This window comes from Grampus griseus (assembly GCF_964374135.1).
Source record: "Grampus griseus genome assembly, chromosome: 13".
Taxonomy (NCBI): domain Eukaryota; kingdom Metazoa; phylum Chordata; class Mammalia; order Artiodactyla; family Delphinidae; genus Grampus; species Grampus griseus.
In genome coordinates, this window is record NC_139007.1 from 43,518,043 (window position 1) to 43,540,639 (window position 22,597).

The window sequence follows — 22,597 nt, forward strand, 5'->3', positions numbered from 1 at the left end:
TCTCTGGATGGACATCTGAGCCATATGTTTATGTTAGTAATAGCAACACTACGTAATTGGATCATTCCTGAGCAGGCTGATGTAGTTTCATCTCAAAGAGGGAGTTCTGAGAGTTTGCGGAAGCATCAGCAGCAGCTTTCAGTACAGAGGCTACACAAGTTTTCTAATCTTATTTTATTTAATTTCTCTATTGGTCTGACTTTGATTAGAGGTTCATATAAAACTGTGATTCTTCTATGCCTTGATTATATTAAAGTATTTCTTGTCTGTCTCCTAGCACCAGGAGCAACTGCAAGTAAGTTAATTGTTACAGGGTTGTAGCAGGGAAGCACAAGTGCTCTTTGAGGTGGCTGTTATACTAGATTTCCAGATGGTTGAGATATTTTTAAAAAATATATCCAACCTTGCTTCATATCACAAGGGTACAGAAATCCAACGGAGAAGTGCATCTTTCCAAGTGCTCTCATGTGCACATAAACAGCTTTGACTTTGGGAGCCAGCAAGGGGCACATAAAACAAAATGAATAAAAAAAATTGCACATAGAGTAATTTTAATCCATTCCATTTTTTAAATACCACAATAAATTTAATTTTCACAATAAATTAAATAGCCATATTCAGTTTACAAAATAGAATTACTTAGTGTGAAACCAGTATTTACAACTATATACACTATGTACATGACATTTCTCTTTGTTGACATAGAACACGGAAGTAAAAGGACTTGACTTTCCGATGTGTGACCGACATGCTACAAGTGACACCATGGTCCATATGAGAAAACGATAGTGCAAAATCACTACAGGAACTTTGGAACGATGTCAATTCTATGAGATAAGACATTTTTTTAAATAATAAGAAAATAGTATTTTCTGTTTTCATGGCATCAATTCAGCATCTGAATTAAAGAGTCAGCTTTCCCTTAGAAAAGAATGCATAACCGAATCCTCTACTTCCTGAAACTTCACAGCCATTGGTACATTTTCACATGTTAATCTTTTGGCTTAAATCTATGAAAATGGCAGGCGACAAATTCTGACTCAGAGGAAGACTAACTCTTTGAGAATAGCTGAAGTCACTTTCCCCCAGTACCACCACCTCTTGTTTTTGTAAATAGCATAAAAGATGCAACTATGTAGACAGCAAATTGGTTTGTTTTTTGTTTTTGTAAATTTTCAGTAGAAAAAGAGCTGATCTTATATTTGGTCACAGACTGCGTATGTACAAGTATACATGGAAAAATGACTTGGACAGTTGTGTCTATAGGAAAAGTGCATATTTTAATCCAGACGAGACATTGTGTGTCCCCAGGCACAACACATAGTGTTGTATGACATTATTTTAGGGCCAGTTCAATGTCCTCCCAGTGATCTGGTAAAATTTTTGATTGAAAGGGTGAAAGAATTTGCGCAATTTGGTAATGACAGAGGGGTCCACCTCTGGATGAATGCGCCCCTTGCTGCCCGCCAGGCACTTATTAAAGATAATGTTAAATCGCAAGCAGTAAAACCCTCTGGTAGCGTTGAAATACAAATTGTATTGACTTATCCTCGGGGGAAGATTTAGGAACTTCTCCACGAGTTGAAGTTCTGGCAGGGGTTCCGTGATGAGGCGATCTCCATCGACGATGTGAAATTGCTCAATTGGAAAGTACTTCAACCACCGTTCCAGATGTTTGGTGTAGATGCTGGTTCTTACTGCCTTGTATTTTGTGTTCACTTCGCAGGTATTAGGGTCTATAGCCAGCTTCTCAAACTTGTAATAGGTTTTATTCTTCCTCTCCTTCCCCTCTAGCACCTGAGTGTAATCAGAAATAGCTCTTGTGGTTGGCTCCCTGACAATGATCAACAACTTGATAGATGAGTTCATTTTGTAAATCCTTTCTGGAACTTCCTCCGTGATAAAATACGCTGGGCTCTTTTCAATTGTGATTTGCTGAGGGTAGGAAAAAGGCATCTTTTTCCTATACCACTCAATACCCTTGGCATAATTCTCGTCATTGTCAAAAAAGTGGATTTCTTGAGAGGCTTTGACCACTGCCGGATGGAGGTTCAGCATCTCAAGCAGGGCCCTGGTGCCTCCTTTCCTCACCCCGATGATAATGGCCTTGGGGAGCTGCTGGACCAGGTCATGAAGGCGTACCTGCTCCTTGGAAGAGTTGCCCTTCCGAAACTCGTGCAGCAAGCCACGCTTAAACTGCAGGGCGCGCAGGGGGAATTCAGCCTGACCACGGGCTCCGAACCGGCCTTCGATGGGGCAAATGGGTTGTAGCCTGTAAGCAACAGAGAGATGCTCTAAGGAGCTCACTGCAACTAATTTCTCATTTCTCTGGTTCCCCAGTGAGAGTAAGACTTAAAATGCATAAATAAAACCACTGCTCTCTGCCTACTGCAATCCACAATGAACATATGTTTGGGAAATTTTATTTTAAGCAACTCTGTATTAAATGAAGCACACATAATTGATGGAATATTTTTATTAGTGTTTCTTAAAATTCTTATTCACCAAGCTCTTAATTGACTATAGCGTGTACTGACGTTCACAGTACAGGACAGACAAGTGACACCAACCATACTAATAGCCTTTTAGCAGCCCACCAGTTAACATCATTTAGAAAATACGAAAGACGGAAGATTAGAATCTTCAGTTGGGAGGCTAAAGGGCAGCTAGGAGGCCACATCCTGTGGGTTTCATGTGGTATTATTTTCTTGCAGCTCAGCTGCACTCATATGACTCTGAAAAATCTTTGAGATATAATCTGAAAAGAGGTCCCAGTCTCTGCCCTCGGCTATTTGCGTCATCAACCTGCAAAATTCCAATCTTGGCACTGGCTGAGCTTTCCATTATATGAGAATTTCTGCTTTTGGCCTTGGGGACAGCTAGAAGAGTACATATTTCTTCTGCTTCTCTTTCTCTTTCTATCTAAAAAGGTCAGGCTTATGTTTTCACTTTGCTGAACATAGGAGCAAACCGAATGCCAACAGCAAGTGCTGTATATCACCTACCACACCTGGGACCAGAAATCAACAAGACTCTGGCAGTGTCAGAAACCTCAGGTCCTCATCGTCAAGGCCATTTAAATCCGAGACTCAAGCTCATGAAAGAAGCAAAGCAAAGGATGGAGCCGGAAAGGAGGATTTCCACTTCAACATTGCCCTAAGCAGTGAAAAAGCACCACTGCTTTTTTTCAGAGAGAAAGTTGTGGTAACAATCACAGTGATATTAGGCTGGAGTGACTATTTAATTTGGTGTGACCAATTTATATGGTTAGTAAATTGAATTTCCTTTGGGGTATAGTCTGCAATTGAACTGAATTCATTATAACTTTCCTAAGTTTATCTGAGAAGGTATTTTTGCTTTCTTGTTAAAGGGTATAGTATTAGTCGAAATGGCTGTTAAACCAATTCCTCCAAATGAAGCTTCTAGTTGCCCTAATAATTTGGAGTCTATGCTCCCCTCTCTGTGGCAATGAGGCTGTCTCTTGCTTTTCCCAAGAGACCCCACTGTACCTTTCTTATCTTCTGTAATGTTTACAATTAAAGGGAGAAGGGAAGAACCTCAAGGTCATGCCAAGGCATTTTGCAGAACTGAGGGGAAGGGGCTCGGCCTATGCAATGTTTAAACAGCTATCATAATGCTTAAGGAAATATATGAACATATTTTACCTTTTTTGTGGGTTTTTTATGATTCTGAAAACAACTTATGCTCACTGTGGAAAACATAAAAATATGACATACTATAAAAAACAGGGTTAATCACAGTTAATATTTTAGAGAAACATGAATTTTGTTTTCATAACTTTGTTAATAGGATTAATATGTTAGAGCTCTAAATGGAAGATATATAAGGAGCAACACATACATAGTCAAAGTATGTTTTCAATTGTGACGTTGATGGGGATGTCATAAATTCATCTTTTAGCTCTTGCTGGGCTCTGGTTGAGAATTAAACCCTAATCCCTTAAGGCATCCATTGAATGTAATGGATGGACTTCTCTCCCAGGCATCTTGAATGATGCTGTCCTTGGGAGAACTGAGGAAACAGTCAATCAAATTCTTTGCTGTAGGACTTGATTCTCTCACAGAACCCAGGCTGAGAGAGGCTGAAACAGTGTCTGCCCTGTCTGAGCTCGAAAGGAATTTCTCTACTTCTAGAAAAGGTCATTTTCCTTCTTTCCTTTATTTACCTTCTACCATGGGAGCTCATTCCCTGCAGAACAATTGCTTTTTGGACTCCCTAACTCAAGATAGGAAAAAATATCATATTATTTCCACTCCCTAAAGAGTAGGCATGGACCCCAGACTAAAAAACATGAAATTTTAGGATTGGAAGGGACAGTAGAAGTAATTGAGCTCAGCCTCCCGCCCAGAGAGCAGGGTCTTCAGTTTCTAAAGGACAGGTCTGTGTCAGCATGTGTCAATTTCAGACAATCTGCTCGAACTCGCAAGTGAGAGGTTTTGAGAAAGCCCCCCAAGCAATTCAATTCCTTATAAAAGCTACCCCATTAGAGACTAGAGACCAGGTTAACAATGAAAAGAGTTATCAACTAAATAACTAATATGTTAATGATTGTTAGATCAATTACTCAATAAAGCAAATGATTAGAAGCAAACTAAAGGTATTGGGAAGAACTTGATATAAAAGTTCTATTATGGACATAGGACAATGGTACCACCTCAAGGCTCTTCACTAATAACAAGTCCTACTTTAGGGAACTACTTGGAGTCAGTGATAAGCTCTGGGTTATACCGTTTCCCATAGTGAGTAGGAAGTTTACTTAGGAATTTTGAATTGAAAAGCATCAAAGGGGTTCATTTTATCAGTCAAAATTAATACTGGCTGAAGGAAAGCAAAGACCACTGTTATACTATTTGTTAAGTATTTCTGTGATAAGATCTATAGATTAGAAAAGAAAAACTGTAAGGAAGATATTTTTATTTTAATGTGTGGCTACACTTTTATAGAAAATGGGAATTGAATTCATGGGGAGCATACATCAGTTTTTCAAGAGCAAGAATTAATTTTAAAGGAAGCTTCAAATTTCAGAAATTAACTTCTCTACCCTTTCTAATCATACCGGATGTGGGACAGTCCAGTGGCATTCAATCTGAAGCCAGGTGACACTGCTGGACTTCTGCAGGTCTAGTACCTCTCAACTGTTGGCTTATTTAGAGCCAAACCCTAGCTCTGTAAATTTCCTCTCTGTGAACTTTCCATTGCTTTCTGGGCCATTACTCTGAGCGACAGACTCCTTGTCTGGTATGTTCAGCTCCTGGAAACCAGAGCTAATTAACATAGTTAAAACTCCCCCTGCAGCCATCTTTCCAGGGCAATGGATTCCAAACCTGATGAGCTCCTTTACAGTCTCATACATAATTTTAACTCTCTTGGTAGCACATTAATTGCCCACTTATAAATTTCAAAATGTAGATACATAAATACATCATCACTATTTTGCTACGGCTAGAGGTCAACAACCAGATGCACACAGAGCTATAGTAAATGACATTTTTACTGTACATGGCTTTATCCCTTCTCTGAAAGCAAACAACACACACAGAATACAAATGGATCTTGATGAACACCTTGGTTTGAGCAACTTGGATCTCTTTCTTTTAAAGTCTCAATAAATCAAAATCAATACTGCAGAAAAACATGCTTCTTGGGAATCTTGAAGGAGGAAAACAAATGGATAGATTTAAAATTATGTCCTAAGGAAGTTGAAATCAAGAGACATTTAAAGTTATACAGGCATAAGTATGTGTTTAATCACCTACCTATCCAAGCTCCCAACTCTGGCGACTAGATACAGGAGACTCCCAACAGCAAGGCTTCCCAGCACCAGGAGCTTCTGTCTCAGCCATGCCTGCTGTTTGAATAGCATGGCCCTCCATCAACCTTCAGGACTTCTGCAGCCTGAGAGATGGGGATAGAAGGGGACTCATCAGCAGTCATCTCTTACTGGCTCTGTTGATTGTCACAAAGCCAAGCAGGGGTGGGCATACAGGGGATAAAGTGATGTCACACAAAGAACAGATGCCATACCAGCCTTGACAGCGTTCATGGACAACAGCTATTTAGCAAAACTTACCTACCTTTCCCTGCTCTGTGTTATAAGATCAAATACTAAACCAGAGGGAAGATACTATCTAGACAGAACTTGCTAGGCAACTGTCAAAGTACACTAAAATGCATATATAATTTTAAATGCATACATAAATGCATATATATGTAAATATATATATGCTTTTGTTGTTAATCATTCAAAGAATACTGATAAAATGAGCAACGGAGCAACCTGAGGTTTAGCAGCAGGGCAACCAGTAAACTAAAGGTTCTACTTCAGTATAATGGGATGAAGGTAGCAATTGAAATCCCCCTTCAGTAAGTTAGTATTTGGGGCATAACAATGACATGCTTTACTGATATGTTTTTTGTTTCATTTCGTTCTACTTGTGAACGGAGGAAGGGGGTAAGATCAAAAGCTATGTCTTTACTTACTGAGGTCATCAGTGGTAGCTATCAGTATCTCAAATGTTTGGGGACAGTGGCTCTCAGTAACCAGATGTTTCCCTTCATCTCCTCTGCCCAGGCCTGGACTGGACTGACTGATTCTGAAAGCATGCTCCGACTAGATGCCCTGCTATGTGACCCCCTCCTGGCTCTCAATGAATTTAAACAGGGTTGGTGTTATGGGCCTTGCTCTAACATCAAGACAGAAGCTTACCCGGAAGCTCTGTACTCTTACACCTGAAATAAGGCCAGCTGAGGAGTGTAAGGCTTTACTAGTGCTGTTATTAAATTTTGGGAAAAAATGCAAGCTTCCGATTCAGTCTCTCTTATTAAATATAAATCCAATCCCCCTTTCAAGATAAGATTGTTTGCTTCACATTCAAAGTCAAAATGGTAACCCCAGAAGAGGGACAACAGCAATGGGTCGTGGTTAGAGATTGTTTTGATGCAATAGTCTCTCCCTATTTGCTAAGTGAAGATTTTCTCTGCACAAAAAAGGATTATACTAGGATTGATGGGTTGATTCATTCATTCATCAGGAAATACTGAGCACTGATAGCATTTCCAGCTATTCTACTAGGTTTATGGGGGATCCCAAAAAAGATCCTTAAAGAGTTTTAGCCCTTGGAAAACTGATGGTGTGATTAGAGGATCATGAAACAATCAGAGAACACCACCTCATTCGTGATAATGTATGAATAACTGTTGGGAAAAGAAAATGAAGGAGATGGTCAGGTATGTGGGCTCGATGGGAATGCTGTTTGGTGGTATGTAGTATATGATTTGTTGAGGAGGCTGTAGGAGGTCATCCCAAAAGGGAGAGAGAAGAGCAGCATTCACCCAACACACAGCCCACAAATATTTATGGAACGTGACTTAGGTTTTAGATTCTGTACCGTGTGCCCCAGAGATAGTGACCAACATGGGAGGCTATAGTCTCGTGGAGAAGACAGAAACTAAACCGGTAAATGTAAGGTTCACATGTACCTACAAATTGTAATAACAGAGGAAAAGTACAGGATGCAGTGAGAAAGAATACAGGGGGAAGCTACTTCGTCCTTCTTGAAGACGTGACATTTGGGCTTACGCCTGGAGCACAAGGACCAAGGAGGGCTGGAGGAGGGCAAGGTGGGTTTCAGCCAGACTAACCAGTGTGTGCAAAAGTACTGAGCAGGGAAAAAGCTTGGCTAGATTGAGAAGCGAAGGAGGGTTGGTGTGGTTGGACACAGGGATTTAGCGGAGAAGAGGAAGGGCTAAGAGCAAAAGCAAAGGAGAGGCCTTTGTAGGGACTGGGTGAGGCTGGGGTTCTAGCTTAGCATGGCCTGCCTTGTGTGTAGATAAAATGGGGAAGAAAAGGGGGAGAGAAAAGGAGGTTTGTTGAGACCGACTGTGTGACAAGGACATTATCCAGGTGGTATTTCAGGAAATTGTCAGAAGAATCCTACTAGGCAGATACAGTTATTTCCATTTCAAAAACAGGTAGAGTGAAGCTCTGGCAATCTTCTCTAACTTGCCTGTGATCACACAACTCGCAGGTAATGTGGAGGCAAAGGCAGTAACTTATGTAGCATGACTCAGGGCTCCACTGAAAGAATCAATCTTCTCCTATCTCTGGGTCGATGTCTGAAATCCTCGGAGCCACCTACCTTCAGCACAGGGCTCTGATCCCTGTTGAAATGCAAATACTGCAGCAAGATGTGGAACAGGGTGGCAGAAAGAAACCTGTGTTCAAGTCCCCTATTGAAATTCTCCCCTTAGTGATCTTGCAGTGGCTGTTTAGATTCTCTGAACCTTTTTTCCTTCTCTATAAAATGGGGACAATCTCTAACTTCCCCACTCCATAGGGCTATAACGAGAAGGAAGTAAGGGTTCTACAAGTGACATCACTACACAAAGGCTTATTAATATGCCAGGCTAACATAAGGGATTATGTGTCCTTATATCTTAGTGTAAATGAATTTAATGTGTGCTCACAAACAGTATGAGAGACAAAAAGCTAGGATGTGGTTGAAGAGGGCCAGCTACAAATGGGAGAGATGGGAAAAGCAAAGGTAAAAATGTGCTTGCCCGTGGCCTCAATGAGGGTCACTGGCCTCATATAGAAGAGCAACTTGGAGGGAGGCTGGGGATCACCTGGCCTCCTCTGCTACCTAAATGTAGCACCCACGTTCCCCATTCAAAACTATACCGCATGATGCTTAGTTTGCTTTCGCCAGCTCCCTGATCCACCTGTCTGTCTGCAGCTACAGCTCAGCCATTCTTCAAGGTCTGGGCCATGTCCCAGTTCCTCTAGGAAGGGCTCTCCAGCTGATGCCCTAGTCCATGGTCCACTCCCTCCTCTCCTGAATTCTTGTTCTTGTAGTTAGAACCTCAGTTAGGAGTCCAGTGTTCAGAAGTGTTGCACTAGTGTTAGCTGCTGCCTCCTGCGTGTTCCATCACACCTCCTAGCAATGGGCTAAGCCCGCTGACTGAGAAATCCGAGAAGACTAACTGAAAGGCAGTCCGCCTGGAATCTGTCTGCTTTGCTCCACAGGCTGGTGGTTCCCCACGTTGAACTTGCAGAGTCTTTAGAAAACACACACTTGCCCCCCCTACTCAGAGATTCCAACTCAACAGGTCTGTATTAATCTTGTGTCTGTATTTTTACAGTGGAGGGAATGACGCACAAAACTTCAAATCGTTTTCTATTATCTTTTTTCTCCTTGGTCACCACGGTCAGTAAACTCTCCTTAATTTCTTCTCTCCTTGTCTTAGCCAGGCACTTAGTGCCTCTCTTGTTTCTTAACATTTGGGTGTGTCTCTGTGTTCATTTCCTATGGTCCAGACAGTCTGATTAATCTTCCTAACACAACTTATTTTGTCGGTCATCTGTTTTCAGTTGTTCACTAGATCAAGTCCAATCTCTTCCCCTTGCCAGCCCAGGCCCTTCCTTCTGAGGTCCCAGCTTGGGCAGTTGGCTTCTTCCCTCTTATTACTCACCAACACCAGCCCCATGCCTGTCAGGTCGGCCTCTTCATGGCTCCCCATACCCCTGTGCTCTCATCTCTGTGCTGGAATGTCTTTCCTATCTCTCCTCCTTTAATACTCCCAGATTCCACTGATATCTTCCTGGGGAGGGTGGTCCTGGTGGAGGTGGAATTTGGGGGAAAAAATCCCAACACTCTTCCCATTGGTAGGTAGTAATGGGTCAGGTCCCTTGTGTAGATAATTATGGGACCAAAGGGTCATAGCTGGGTTTAGGGATAAAACTTGGGAGACATTTACCTGCATGGGGTGCGTGAAGCTATGAAGCCATCTCACAGCTGAATTCTGCTTGAGTGAGCGGGCAGGAAAGAGACGAAAAAAGCGACTAAGGATGTGAAGGCTGCTGGGGAAGTAGCCCAAGATTTAGGAGAATATCATGGCAAAGTTCTCCAGTTCTCTATTGCAACGCACATATCATCTGGTAAACATTAGATTATTAAACCTGACTGAATATGGGGTCATTACTTCTTCTACTGCCACTGAAGGTCGCTCAGTCTCGAAGACTCCAATGCTCCACCCACAGACTCTTCCTTTGTGATAAGCCCAGTTATCACCATGAAGGTTTTCCTCTGTGGGATAAGTTGCTGCTGCCGGCCCAGCTTCTTTATGTCTGAGATGACTTAAATACACCCACTGGGGTTTTCTCTCTTTGGGAATCCTGATTTCTCCAGGCTTTTGTTTGCAGGGCTGGCCTAGCTCTTTACACTGCCTCGTCCACTTATGGAAAGTCCATTATGCCCTCCAAAGCATCTTTATGCCCACTATGGCACTGAGGAAAACTAAGATTTTTTAATTTATTTGAGACCTCAACTAATATGAGCAAGTTGTACAGGGTGAAGTACAAAGACCATTGGATTGGGAGTCAAAGCCCTTGAGTCACATTTTTGTGTAGTTTTGTAACTGAAAGTTTCTGAGTTTGGTATCCTCACCTGTAAAATTAAGATAATAATGTCTGTCTCACAGGGGTGTTATGACAGGAGCCTTGAGTAAGATACTGTGGAATAGAACTTTACATTTGGGCACTTCACAAAAATGAAGCAGAATTAGTATCTTTGGGAGGGTAATACTTTAACAAGAAAAGAATAAAATAAACGCAGTTCTCATTAATAGTGTAACTGGATTGCAAAACACTAAGTCCACTTTTATACAAATAACTTTCAATGGAAATTCCTGTTAAACATTAAAATGCTAACACACACTATAATTGCTGTTCAAAGCAAGATGGCACAATTACAAACAAACAAAAAGTGAACACTTATCTTAAGTCGAAATCTCTTGGAATTTTTGAGAAGTGAGGGGGGCCAAGGTTGCAGTTTCTAATGAGGCTCTCTGGGACACAGGAAGTGAAATCTCGTTCTGCTTTGTAATCACTCAGACCACGTGCTAAGAGATAGTATTAGAGCAGCCGCAGAATAAACCTTGCTCAAGGAAAACCAAAGGTGGACTTCCCTGGTGGCACAGTGGTTAAGAATCCACCTGCCAATGCAGGGGACACAGGTTCGATCCCTGGTCCAGGAAGATCCCACATGCCGTGGAGCAACTAAGCCCGTGCACCACAACTACTGAGCCCACGTGCCACAGCTACTGAACCCACGTGCCACAACTACTGAAGCCCGTGCGCCTAGAGCCCGTGCTCCGCAACAAGAGAAGCCACTTCAGTGAGAAGCCCGTGCACCACAACAAAGAGTAGCCCCCTCTTGCCGCAACTAGGGGAAGCCTGCGTGCAGCAACGAAGACCCAATGCAGCCAAAAATAAACAAATTTATTTTTAAAAAAAGGAAAACCAAATGTACTTGGCAAATTTAACATTCAAGATGCCTCTTTGGTTTTCTATGACATCACGAAGTGCTCAAGCATCTGCCACAATGGAGTCTTAAAAGTTGGGAGTTGCAGGTCTTGGTCTAGGAGTACAAGTCACAGAGAAGCCATACCATCTAATCCTTACAGACAATGCTATTAAATTGGGGAGAAGGTTAACTGCTTCTCCAACCCCAAAGTCCCTTCCCTTTAGCTATGCCAGCTTTAATGGATAGTTTAATAATTTTTCATCAGAGCAGTCATACTGGTAATAGGCAATTTATGTAAAATTAAAGGTTTAAAAAATTTATTATTTCTTTTTATTAAAAAAAAGTTAAAGACCTACAGTGACATTTAAGCCCTCCTTTATCTCCAGTTTTTAATCTCCCAGTCTCTTTCATTTTGTGTGCCAAGAACAGCACAATTATAGTTTCTCCAGACTATGAAAGCTTTAATAGACACGGTATCTTAGCTGAACAAAGCCGAGTATCTAAATAACAGAGTATGTGGCCAGAAACGACAAATTGTACAGACATCTGGCTGTTTCTCCAAAGCAGCACTAAGTAAAGAAAGAAATGATTCCCAAGCTGACACAAAGAAATAAGGGAATTCAAAAATAATAATAATAAAGATATGTTCAAGTGCTCTTCAAAGGCTTATAGACACGGTTGCTGCAAGCCCCTGGTACCAGTAAAAACGATAACAGAAACAACATCAGCAAAGTTCATTAAAAACAACTGAACTTATATAGCAGAATTATTCCAAGGAAATCACAACAGTCTATTGAGTATTAGCTCATTTATCCTGGGCAACAGCCTTATGGGGTGGACAGGAACCACATTTATTGAGTCCTAGTCTCTCTGTTACTTTCTTTCACATTTATTATCTCACATAATACAACAGACCTGTGAGGAATTATCCGTTTTATTATTTTTTCTGATGGAAACCGAAGAGCAGAGAGATGAACAGATTATTTACCCAAGGGCATGTGGCTGGTAAATGCAGGAGGATTTAAATTCAGAATTATCTGACCCCAAAGAACATGGCCCCTTGATGGCAATGTCACTCCCTGAGCTTTGGATGCTCACCTGAGAGGCGCTTTTTTTTTTTTTGATTAAATTTTTCTTTCAGTTTTATTGAGATGTAATTGACATAGAGCACGGTATAAGTTTAAGGTGTACAGCATAATGATTTCACTTACATGCATCATGAAATGCTTATCACAGCAAGTTTAGCGAACATCCTTCATCTCACACAGATACAAAGTAAAAGAAAAAAATCTTTTTCCTTGTTATGAGAACTCAACAACTTTTATATATAATGTAGAACAGTATTAATGATATTTATCATGTTGTACATTACACCCCTAGTACTTATTTATAAGTGGAAGTTTGTACCTTTTGACTGCCTTCATACAATTCCCACCCACTACACCCAACCCCTGCTTCTGGTAACCATAATCTGATCTCTTTTTCTATGAGTTTGTGTATTTGTTTTTTGAAGTACAATTGACCTACAACACTATTTCGTTCCTAATGCATAACATAGTGATTTGATATTTCTATACATTTAGAAATGATCACCGCTGGGAAACGCTTAATAAATACTTTTGCTTATTGACTGATGCGAGCAGACAAAACCACTTCAACTCTCCTCAAATTTCCTTCCATTGAATCTTACAGTAGAAGATGAGGATGTGAAACGAAAGAGTAAAAGAGGGAAACATTTTTATGGAGGGGTAAATAAAAAGGGCTATTTGGGTGTTTGAACCTAATAAAAGGAAGGGAAAATATTAATAAGTAATGATAATGAAAATAATAATGAAAGGTAATGTCTATATAGGTTATAATGTATTTTTCATATTCACTATCTACTTATGATTAAAACCAACCAGAATTATGGGAACCCCACTTGTTTTCCCCGTAATTCAAGAACTGACTCTCCTTTTGAAAGATTTTTTGGTAGAGGATCAAAATAACATTGGTTTTGACTGCCCCTTGATTCAGATTCTTATGTCCTGATCTCTGTAAGATCTTGGCTAAATCCGTTTATTGCCTTTTCATTATCACCCCATCTCATCTTACCTCCCCCCAGCTCTTCTCAGTATCTCAGTGAATGGCTCCCCATCTGCTGACGGGGTTGCCCAACCCAGAAACCTTGGAATCCAATCATCCTTGGCTCTGCCCCACCAGTAAAATTCTATCTCCAAAGTACTACTGGACTCTACCTAGTTCTCTGCACTGTCATTTGTGAGTGCCTTGGTTCAGGCCACACTCTCTTTCCCTCAGATTTGATGGGCTCCTAACTGGCCTGCCCACTGTTAGTTTTGTTTTCGCCTCAGTTTATTCTCCACACCGATGACAGAGTGGTCTTTCCAAACAGAAATTTGATCCTGTTGCCTTCAGGCTTAATACTCTTTAACGGGACCCTATTATCCACAGGGTTTTAAAGGCCTTTTACTTCTTTCCACCGCAATTCCTCATTACCACCACCCCTCCCCCAGCACATTCAGGTACAAACTTCAGTAGACAGAACAACTTGCAGTTCTTTGGAATAGGTCATGGTCAGTTTTGCATCAGGGCCTTTCTATTGATAAATAAAGTTTCCAGAGCCTAAAAACAATAACTCTGTGCCTCATCTATCGGGTCTGGGGCACCAATAGATGGTGTCCCAGTAGGATACTAATAGCCCGCCCCAAAGAACTTCTGTGAGTAGGAAATGAGCATGTAAAGTAATTAGAACACTGTTTGACACATTGTAATACTCAATAAACACTAGCTACATCTACTAATGCTGACTTCTCTCCAGGCCTTGGATTAATTCCTATCTTTTAGATTTTAGGCTCCTTGGGAAAGTCTTTCTTTATCACATAAGGTGGGCTTACATGTTCCTTCTGTGTCAGCACAGCATCATTTAATTCTATTGAAACCAAATTGTAATTGCCTGTGTACTGTGTGTCCCTCTAACTAGAATGTAACTTCCATGAGATTATGGACTGTGCCGTGTTCGTTATTGTATCACCAGCATTTAGGGTCTCATACTCAGTAAATAATTGCTGAATAATTGAATCAGCTAGATGAAATGAACTTTGACTATCTTAATAGCTATGGTATCTGGATACCACATCTCTTTAAGCAGGTAAAAGTACTTTATCTTTGTTTAGTACTTTGCAGGTTTACAGAGTGCTACATGTGTATAATAACCTCATTAATATATAACCTCATTTCCCCACCCTTTTTCTTTTTGAAAGATTTTTTTTTTGATGTGACCATTTTTTTAAAAAGTCTTTATTGAGTTTGTTACAATATTGCTTCTGTTTTATGTGGGTTTTTTTGGCTGGGAGACATGTGGGATCTTAGCTCCCTGACCAGGGGGATTGTACCCGCACCCCTTGCATTGGAAGACGAAGTCTCAATCACTGGACCGCCAGGGAAGTCCCTCCCCACCTTTTTTTTTTCATTGTGGCAACATTTATTTTTTATTTATTTATTTATTCCTTTTCTGGTTAGCACTTTGGGGTTTTGTTTTTTTTTTTAACATCTTTATTGGGTTATAATTGCTTTACAATGGCGTGTTAGTTTCTGCTTTAAAACAAAGTGAATCAGTTATACATATACATATGTTCCCATATCTCTTCCCTCTTGCGTCTCCCTCCCTCCCACCCTCCCTATCCCACCCCTCCAGGCGGTCACAAAGCACCAAGCCGATATCCCTGTGCCATGCGGCTGCTTCCCACTAGCTATCTACCTTACGTTTGTTAGTGTGTATATGTCCATGACTCTCGCCCTGTCACAGCTTACCCTTCCCCCTCCCCATATCCTCAAGTCCATTCTCCAGTAGGTCTGTGTCTTTAATCCTGTCCTCCCCACCTTTTTATTTTGAAAAATTTGAATGATTACATATCCTTCATCTAGATTTACCGATTGTTAAATTTTGACATCTTTGCTTTATCTTTCTCTATATAAACATATTATTTTTACCAAACCGTTTAAGAATAAGTAACAGATTATCAACATTTCAGCAAGTTAGAAGACCCGCACCTGATCCCCACAAAGTCCTGTGATATAAGTGGGGCAGTGGGCATCCCTGAGGCCTAGGAAAGTGAAATGACCTGCTCAAAGCCTCAAACTATTAAACCTGGGGTTGCTAACTGCTAGTTTCAGGCTTTTTACATTGCGCAACTCCGCCTCCCTACTAAGTTCATTTAACGTTGAAAATGTTATAGAGTTTATTGGTAGAAATAGATATATCACTCATCTTCTCTTAAACATTCCACTTGTAAATTCTGATGAGTTATGTATCAAAAAAAAAAAAAAACTTTGGAAAAGTGGCTAAGGAGAAAATATTCTCAGGAGATTTCTTGTACTGTCTCCTATTTGCTTTTCTCAATTCTTTTAAAGAAAGAAAAATGGAAAAAGCTCTTTCTATACAACGTGAATAATGGCAGCATCTGAGGACGCCCATCCATTGGAGGGCTGGAGCTGGCTCGTACTTTGCAAACTAGTTCTTAAAGCCATGATTAAGAACTACATTACAGACATTCACAATTAAAGAAGTTAAAAAACAAAGGCAATAAATATTGAAAACTCATTATTTCCTAATTATCATACTACATTTTACTATTATCTATGCTCCTGAAGTTAGGTCTATTGTGTTGTTCAGTGGAGATAATATTGTGCCTCTCTTCCTAATTCCACACTTAGTGAATTCATGTGGGTAGTTTAAAATTGGCCATGGAGGGAGGATTTATACAACTGATATTTCTAAACACTACGAAACATCCCCCCTCCCCAAGAGCAGGTTGTGAAGTATTTACCACAACACTACTAACCATGTCCCATTCATTTTTTCTTTTATGGATTCATTAATCACAACTTTCCTGAGTGCCCACTGAGTGTGTAGTGTGATGCCATCACGGAAAAGGACAGTGTACCTGTCTGGCACCTCCTCTTCCCTCTTTAGCCTCCTCCTCCATTCTCCTCCCTTTCTAAAGAGATTATATTCATTTCTTTTTTTTTTTTCGATACGCGGACCTCTCACTGTTGTGGTCTCCCCCGTTGCGGAGCAACAGGCTCCGGACGCGCAGGCCCAGCGGCCATGGCTCACGGGGGCGGCCGCTCCGCGGCATGTGGGATCTTTCCGGACCGGGGCACAAACCCATGTTCCCTACATCGGCAAGCGGACTCTCAACCACTGCGCCACCAGGGAAGCCCTTTTTTTTTTTTTTTTAATTGGAGTATGATTGCTTTACAATGTTGTGTTAGTTTCTGCTGTGTAACGAAGTGAATCATCTATATGTATACACATATCCCCTCCCTCTTGGACCTCCCACCACCCCCCATCCCACCCATCTAGGTCATCACAGAGCACCAAGCTGAGCTCCTTGTGCTGTACTGCAGGTTCCCACTAGCTATCTATTTTACACATGGTAGTGTATCTATGACAAACCTAATCTCCCAATTCATTCCACCCTCCCCTTGCCCCTGTGTCCACATGTCAGTTCTCTACGTCTTCGTCTCTATTCCTGCCCTTCACATAGGTTCATCTGTACCATTTTTCTAGATTCCACATATATGCGTTAATATATGATATTTGTTTTTCTCTTTCTGGCTTACTTCACCCTGTACGACAGACTCTAGGTCCATTCACATCTCTACAAATGACCCAATTTCATTCCTTTCTATGGCTGAGTAATACTCCATTGTATATATGTACCACATCTTCTTTATCCATTCATCTGTCGATAGACACTTAGGTTGCTTCCATGTCCTGGCTATGGTAAATAGAGCTGCAATGAACACTGGGGTGCATGTGTGAGAAAATATTTGCAGATGAAGCAATGGACAAAGGATTAATCTCCAAAATATACAAACAGATCATGGAGCTCAATATCAAAAAAACAAACACCCAATTAAAAAATGAGTGGAAGACCTAAATAGACATTTCACCAAAGAAGACATACAGATGGCCAAGAGGCACATGAAAAGATGCTCAACATCACTAATCATTAGAGAAATGCAAATCAAAGCTACAATGAGGTATCACCTCACACCAGTCAGAATGGCCATCATCAAAAAATCTACAAACAATATATGCTGGAGAGGGTGTGGAGAAAAGGGAACACTCTTGCACTGCTGGTGGGAATGTAAATTGGTACAGCCACTATGGAGAACAGTATGGAGGTTCCTTAAAAAACTAAAAATAGAACTACCATATGACCCAGCAATCCCACTACTGAGAAAACCGTAATTCAAAAGAGACTATATTCACTTCTGAGGCCCTTGTAATCCCTTTCTTTCTATTTTCACTTTTCTAGGTCTTTGTCCTCAGCTTTCTGTGCCTGCTTCCAGTTTCTCCCTGCATCCCGCCACTATGTTCTTTAAATAACAGAACTTAAAGAGAAAGAATGCAGTGCTGTTATTCTTGGCATTGATAGCAAAAGAAAAGTACAGCTACATGTCTTAGAAAAATCTTTTGAGTAGTTAATAAATCTGTAAAATAATTTATAATTAGTTTGTACGCAAAATGATTCTAAAAGTCTCCTTGGGCAGGCTAACATTTTCTTAAATTGCAGTATTATTAATGTGCTTCAAAGCATTCCTCTTTTTATTAACATAGACACCTCTTTTTTCGGAATCTCTTCCTTTCAGGGCCAGAAGGGCTCCACCAAATTCTGTTCTCAAGATAACTGCCTATGTTACCATTCGTCAACAAATGTTTACTGAGTGCTGCCATGTTTACTGCAGACGCCAGGAATGATGTGGGCAACAAGGGACACAGATCCTGCTTCATTACTCTCTTTGTCTTCCAGCATTCAAGGTCAACTCTTGTTAAAAGCGTAAGGAAACTGCATCCTCCCTTAAACACAGAGCCCAGATCCTCTTAGACTGGCAGTGAAGGAAGACTCCTCACAAGGGCGGGGTCTGCTGGACCTCAGAGTCTCATCTCCTGGCCCTAAGATCCACTTCCCCTGTGGAGGGTCCTTGCCTCCTGCCCAAGTATCCACAGTCAGACCACTCTCCAAAAGGCACAAGTCTTCCTTTAAAAGACTCCTCTCTTCAAAACCCCCTGCAAGTGAAGATGTTGGGATGTTTGCTTGTTGGGATGTTTAGACCAGCATCTGCCAAGGGAACAACTTGCTGCCTGACAGGGCCAGCTGTTGGCCACGTGACCTGTGTATTTGCATGGGGCTCTGTGTTTAGAGGGCTGAATGCCTGGTTTAAGGCTCTGCTGTCACTGCCTTGAAATTCTTAATAATTTCTGAACAAGGAGCCCATTTTCATTTTGTAGTGGGTCCCACAAATTATGTGTACAGTCCTGGTGCCAGACCCTCCAGCCTTCAGAGAATGGATTACTTGTGTATAGGCTGTGGGCCTTCACAGTGGTGCCTCCTTTTTCCAGACGCTTGGCTTTAAGAGAGGTGCTGTCTTAACCCCATCACGTAGGAGCACAGTCCTTCATATCTTCTTACAGCACTGGGATTCCACTCCCCTTCATTCCTCCCTCTAAGTTCTGTGGTCTTCCCTGAGGCCCATCTCTTCCTTGGGTACCCAACCCTGGGAATGGTGTTGGCTTTCAGAAGCACGGTAGCTATCCACAAAGCCTTACAGTCCTAAGTACAATATCCCTAAAAGAGCATGGGCCACGCAAGGATAATGTGGTCACACACACACACACACACACACACACACACACACTCTCTCCAGCAGAGGGGATCCCCTACCATAGATCTGTGGGGGAAATCCTCTGACTCCCACTTCTCTGCTCCATTTAAAGTAAAAACAGGAAGCTCAAACTTTGTTACTCACCTGCTCTGTGACTTTGGGTAAAGCATTTACCCTCCCTGGTCTTCTGATTTTTCCTCCCAAGAAACAAAGGGTTTGGAAGGGATGAGTTTAACAATCCTTTCTGGGTCTAAACTTCTCTTACACTAAGGAATTCCATCAGATTAGCACTAAATGAGTGTTCTTATAAGGAGAGATTAATGTGTAAGGAAGTAAAGACAATTGCAGTGGGGGTGGAAATTAGTGCCTGAGGTGAATCTCAATTGTTAAGTGCTTATAAGCCCCCAGTTGTAAATAGTCTGGAACTCTTTCAAGATGGCTGCCTCACATTCCACTGCCTATCACTGTGAAAAGCAATTCTCTCATTCAAAGCCAAGAAATATCTTTGAAAAGACACCGACACTTAAGAAAGAGTCTACTGATGAGCTTTCAATCTGCCCGGACGTCAGGGAGCCCATAGGAATCGCATTCTGAAAAAATTAACCAAGGGCAGCAGAGGAAAAGCATCACAAAGAATTCACTTTTCTTCTATTATAATGATCACATAAGACAGCTGTAAGGAGAAAGAAACAAATGAAGAAGATACAAGAACAGGGCATGGGAAGTGGTGTTCTGCATGTGTCAGGTCAAATGTGGAGGGATGGGTGTAGATTAAGAGGAAAATGGACACCACTTGTTAGCAGATTAAGCAGAAAATGTATCCGTCAAGATGCTCATAATTGCTCTATCAAATGGCTAAGGAAGCTATTTAATTCTTTGTTTCTTCAGTTAACCATGAAGGGTCAATGTTAGACATGAAAAGAAAAAAGTTGGTAAATTATATAGAACTGTGGAGTTTATTACTGCTCCGTGCTGAGGACTTATCCTGGGAGTTACTGCAGGAGCAGCTTTGAGCAAATTCCAAATTTTCAAATGGGTTCTCCACTTCTTTCCTCCATTCAGCTTCTGATATCGTGCATACATAATTTCTCACAGCTACCATTATTGCATTAGCTTGAGTAGTCCTCTGGCTCTCTGCAGGATACTCATTTTGCATTTGTAATTACTAAACTTAAAAGGAATCAGTTAATTCTGTTTCTGTTTCAGGGTCTCATTTACTAGAATGAGGTCTTAAGGAAAGAGATAGGAACTGAATTTTATTTTGGCATGAAATCCCAATTAGTCTTAATCTCCATATCTGATTGGTATATGTAACTAATGTTTGTAGAAGAGGGGTATGTATTTTCCCTCCTAAAGTTTCTTTTCACTTCATTAAATAGTTACTGGAGTTTAGTAAATTTGTCCTGCTGATAAGTTTGGAAGCAGAATCTCTCCTTCTCTAACCTTGTGTTTATAGAAAAGTGTGAGTTGGAAAGGTGACAATTATACAGGTAATTAAGATACGTGGTCCAAACAGATCATTCCAGTAATTTAGCCTCATGCAGTTAAAGAGCTCAAGTTAACTGGATAAGCTCTTCCCTCTGACTTGTATAGCTGGTAAATTTTATAGTAATATCAATTCTACTTGTCATACTCAGTAACAGTTGAGTATATTTATTTTAAAATCAAGTATAGTATTGGGCTTCCCTGGTGGCGCAGTGGTTGAGAGTCCGCCTGCCGATGCAGGGGACACGGGTTCGTGCCCCGGTCCGGGAAGATCCCACATGCCGCGGAGTGGCTGGGCCCGTGAGCCATGGCCGCTGAACCTGCGCATCCGGAGCCTGTGCTCCGCAACGGGAGAGGCCACAACAGTGAGAGGCCCGCATACCGCAAAAATAAACTACCAGATAAAAAGTCAACTTTTAAATCTAATTTCCTGTCTCACAAATTTTGTTTTTGTTTTTGGTGAGGATCAAAGAAATGATGTATATAAAAAAATACCTTAATGCCACAAATAGATTAAAAGTATGGTGGTGCTTTTATCATTAACTTTTATTTCATTGTAGTTTTCATTATCCTCTGTCTGCAGCAACTTTTTCCTCCCCTTTAACCTCTATAACACTAAGTTATATATTTCTTTTATAATCTGAAGATGATGCTGATTTTACCATTAAAGTGAAGAATTAAACCATTAGCAGACTGATTGCACAGAAATGTGAATGCACCATGTTCAAATCTCAAAGTTGGACTCAGAAAATTCAACACATTTAACATAAAATTTAAGTGAATTTGTATCAGAACAACCTAAAAACTTTATAGAAAGATTTCCTATTATCTACTTAATCATCATAAAAAGTTTTCATAAAGCTACTATCTGTGTAGCACTTTGCAGTTTTTAAAGCTCTAGCTTAATCATTGTTTCATTGGAGTTTAACAGCAAAGATATGAGAGACAATAACTATTTTATTCTCTATTCTCTAAATGAGGAAGCCAATGTCTGGTCCAGGTACAGTCCTAGGTCCACTTAGCTAATGACTGGCAGAGTTCAAAATAGAATCTAGCTGTATTGACCGTCAGTATTTGTGGGAAAATTCATCCTCTTCCTATGAGGATTTGGCATTAATTTTAGTACCAGGACTAGATACTCATTCATCAGTGCAAATCTAATCCTTGGGTGCTATACGTTTTGAAAGAGTGCTAAAGTGATTTTTGTCAAAGTATAGCGCTTGGAAGAAAAGAAAGCAGTATAAAGTAATTAACAAGTGTTAATATCCTTTCTGTCTCTCTCTGGTTGGATCATCAGTTCTTCCCAGAAAAATATCCTGATTGGATGACAATACTTTCATCAAGGGTAGAAAAAGAGGACAGAAACCAGTTAATTAAATAATTCCTGAGAATAACAATCATTATGCCAATTACAAATTTAGCACATTAACTCCAATCACTTTCTCCCAGCTACTATGTACATTTCGGGTCAGGATATTCATTCTAGTGTGATTCCTCAGCACCTCCTAGGTTAGGCATTATCTTTGTTATTACTGTTTTACAAAACATTGCTTATTTAGATTTATCTGCATTTATCAATATCATCCAAAATTCCATTATCTGAGGCCATTGAGGTTTTTTGTTTTACTCATAGTGTCTTATTTCCTTGTTTGTTCCGTGATTCTTCATTCTGGGTTGTTCATTTTCTAAGGAACTTTATTTAACCCAGGAAGCCTGTTTTGTTTTGTTTTTTAAAATAAAATCAGTTTAATAAATCAATTAAAAATATATGCAGTACACGTGCAACTGTCAGACACCTAAGTTTGCTTTCAAGTTTTCTCCATTATTAGGAATAATGCAACACATATCCTTGTATGTCTTCTACTACAAACAGCCACTATCTGATTCAAACATAAACTGAGTAGTAAATGATCATGTCGTAAAAAGCATGACTTTTTTTTAAATTGGAGTATAGTTGATTTCCAATGTTGTGTTAGTTTCTGCTGTACAGCAAAGTGAATCAGTTATACGTGTACATATATCCACTCTTTTTTAGATTTCCTTCCCATTTAGCAGGAAGCCTGGGTTTAAGTTGAGTCTTTCAAAGGAGTTATAGATTTGCTTCTGCCAGTTGC

At 40.5% G+C, this 22,597-nt stretch overlaps 1 protein-coding gene across 1 annotated transcript in view; it reads right to left on the reverse strand.

Annotated features, from left to right (window-relative positions):
- Positions 1 to 1,341: 1,341 nt before the first annotated feature.
- The window catches only part of HS3ST5 (heparan sulfate-glucosamine 3-sulfotransferase 5), a gene marked incomplete at its 3' end in the record, with an annotated part of 118,514 nt that continues 97,258 nt past the window's right edge, over positions 1,342 to 22,597 (reverse strand). The window contains exons 2-3 of the mRNA XM_082669200.1: positions 5,778 to 5,916; positions 1,342 to 2,272 (exon numbers count right to left, since the gene is read on the reverse strand). Coding sequence (XP_082525326.1) covers positions 1,342 to 2,272; positions 5,778 to 5,884 — 1,038 coding nt within the window. The 5' untranslated portion in view covers positions 5,885 to 5,916. The remainder of the gene's footprint in view (positions 2,273 to 5,777; positions 5,917 to 22,597) is intronic.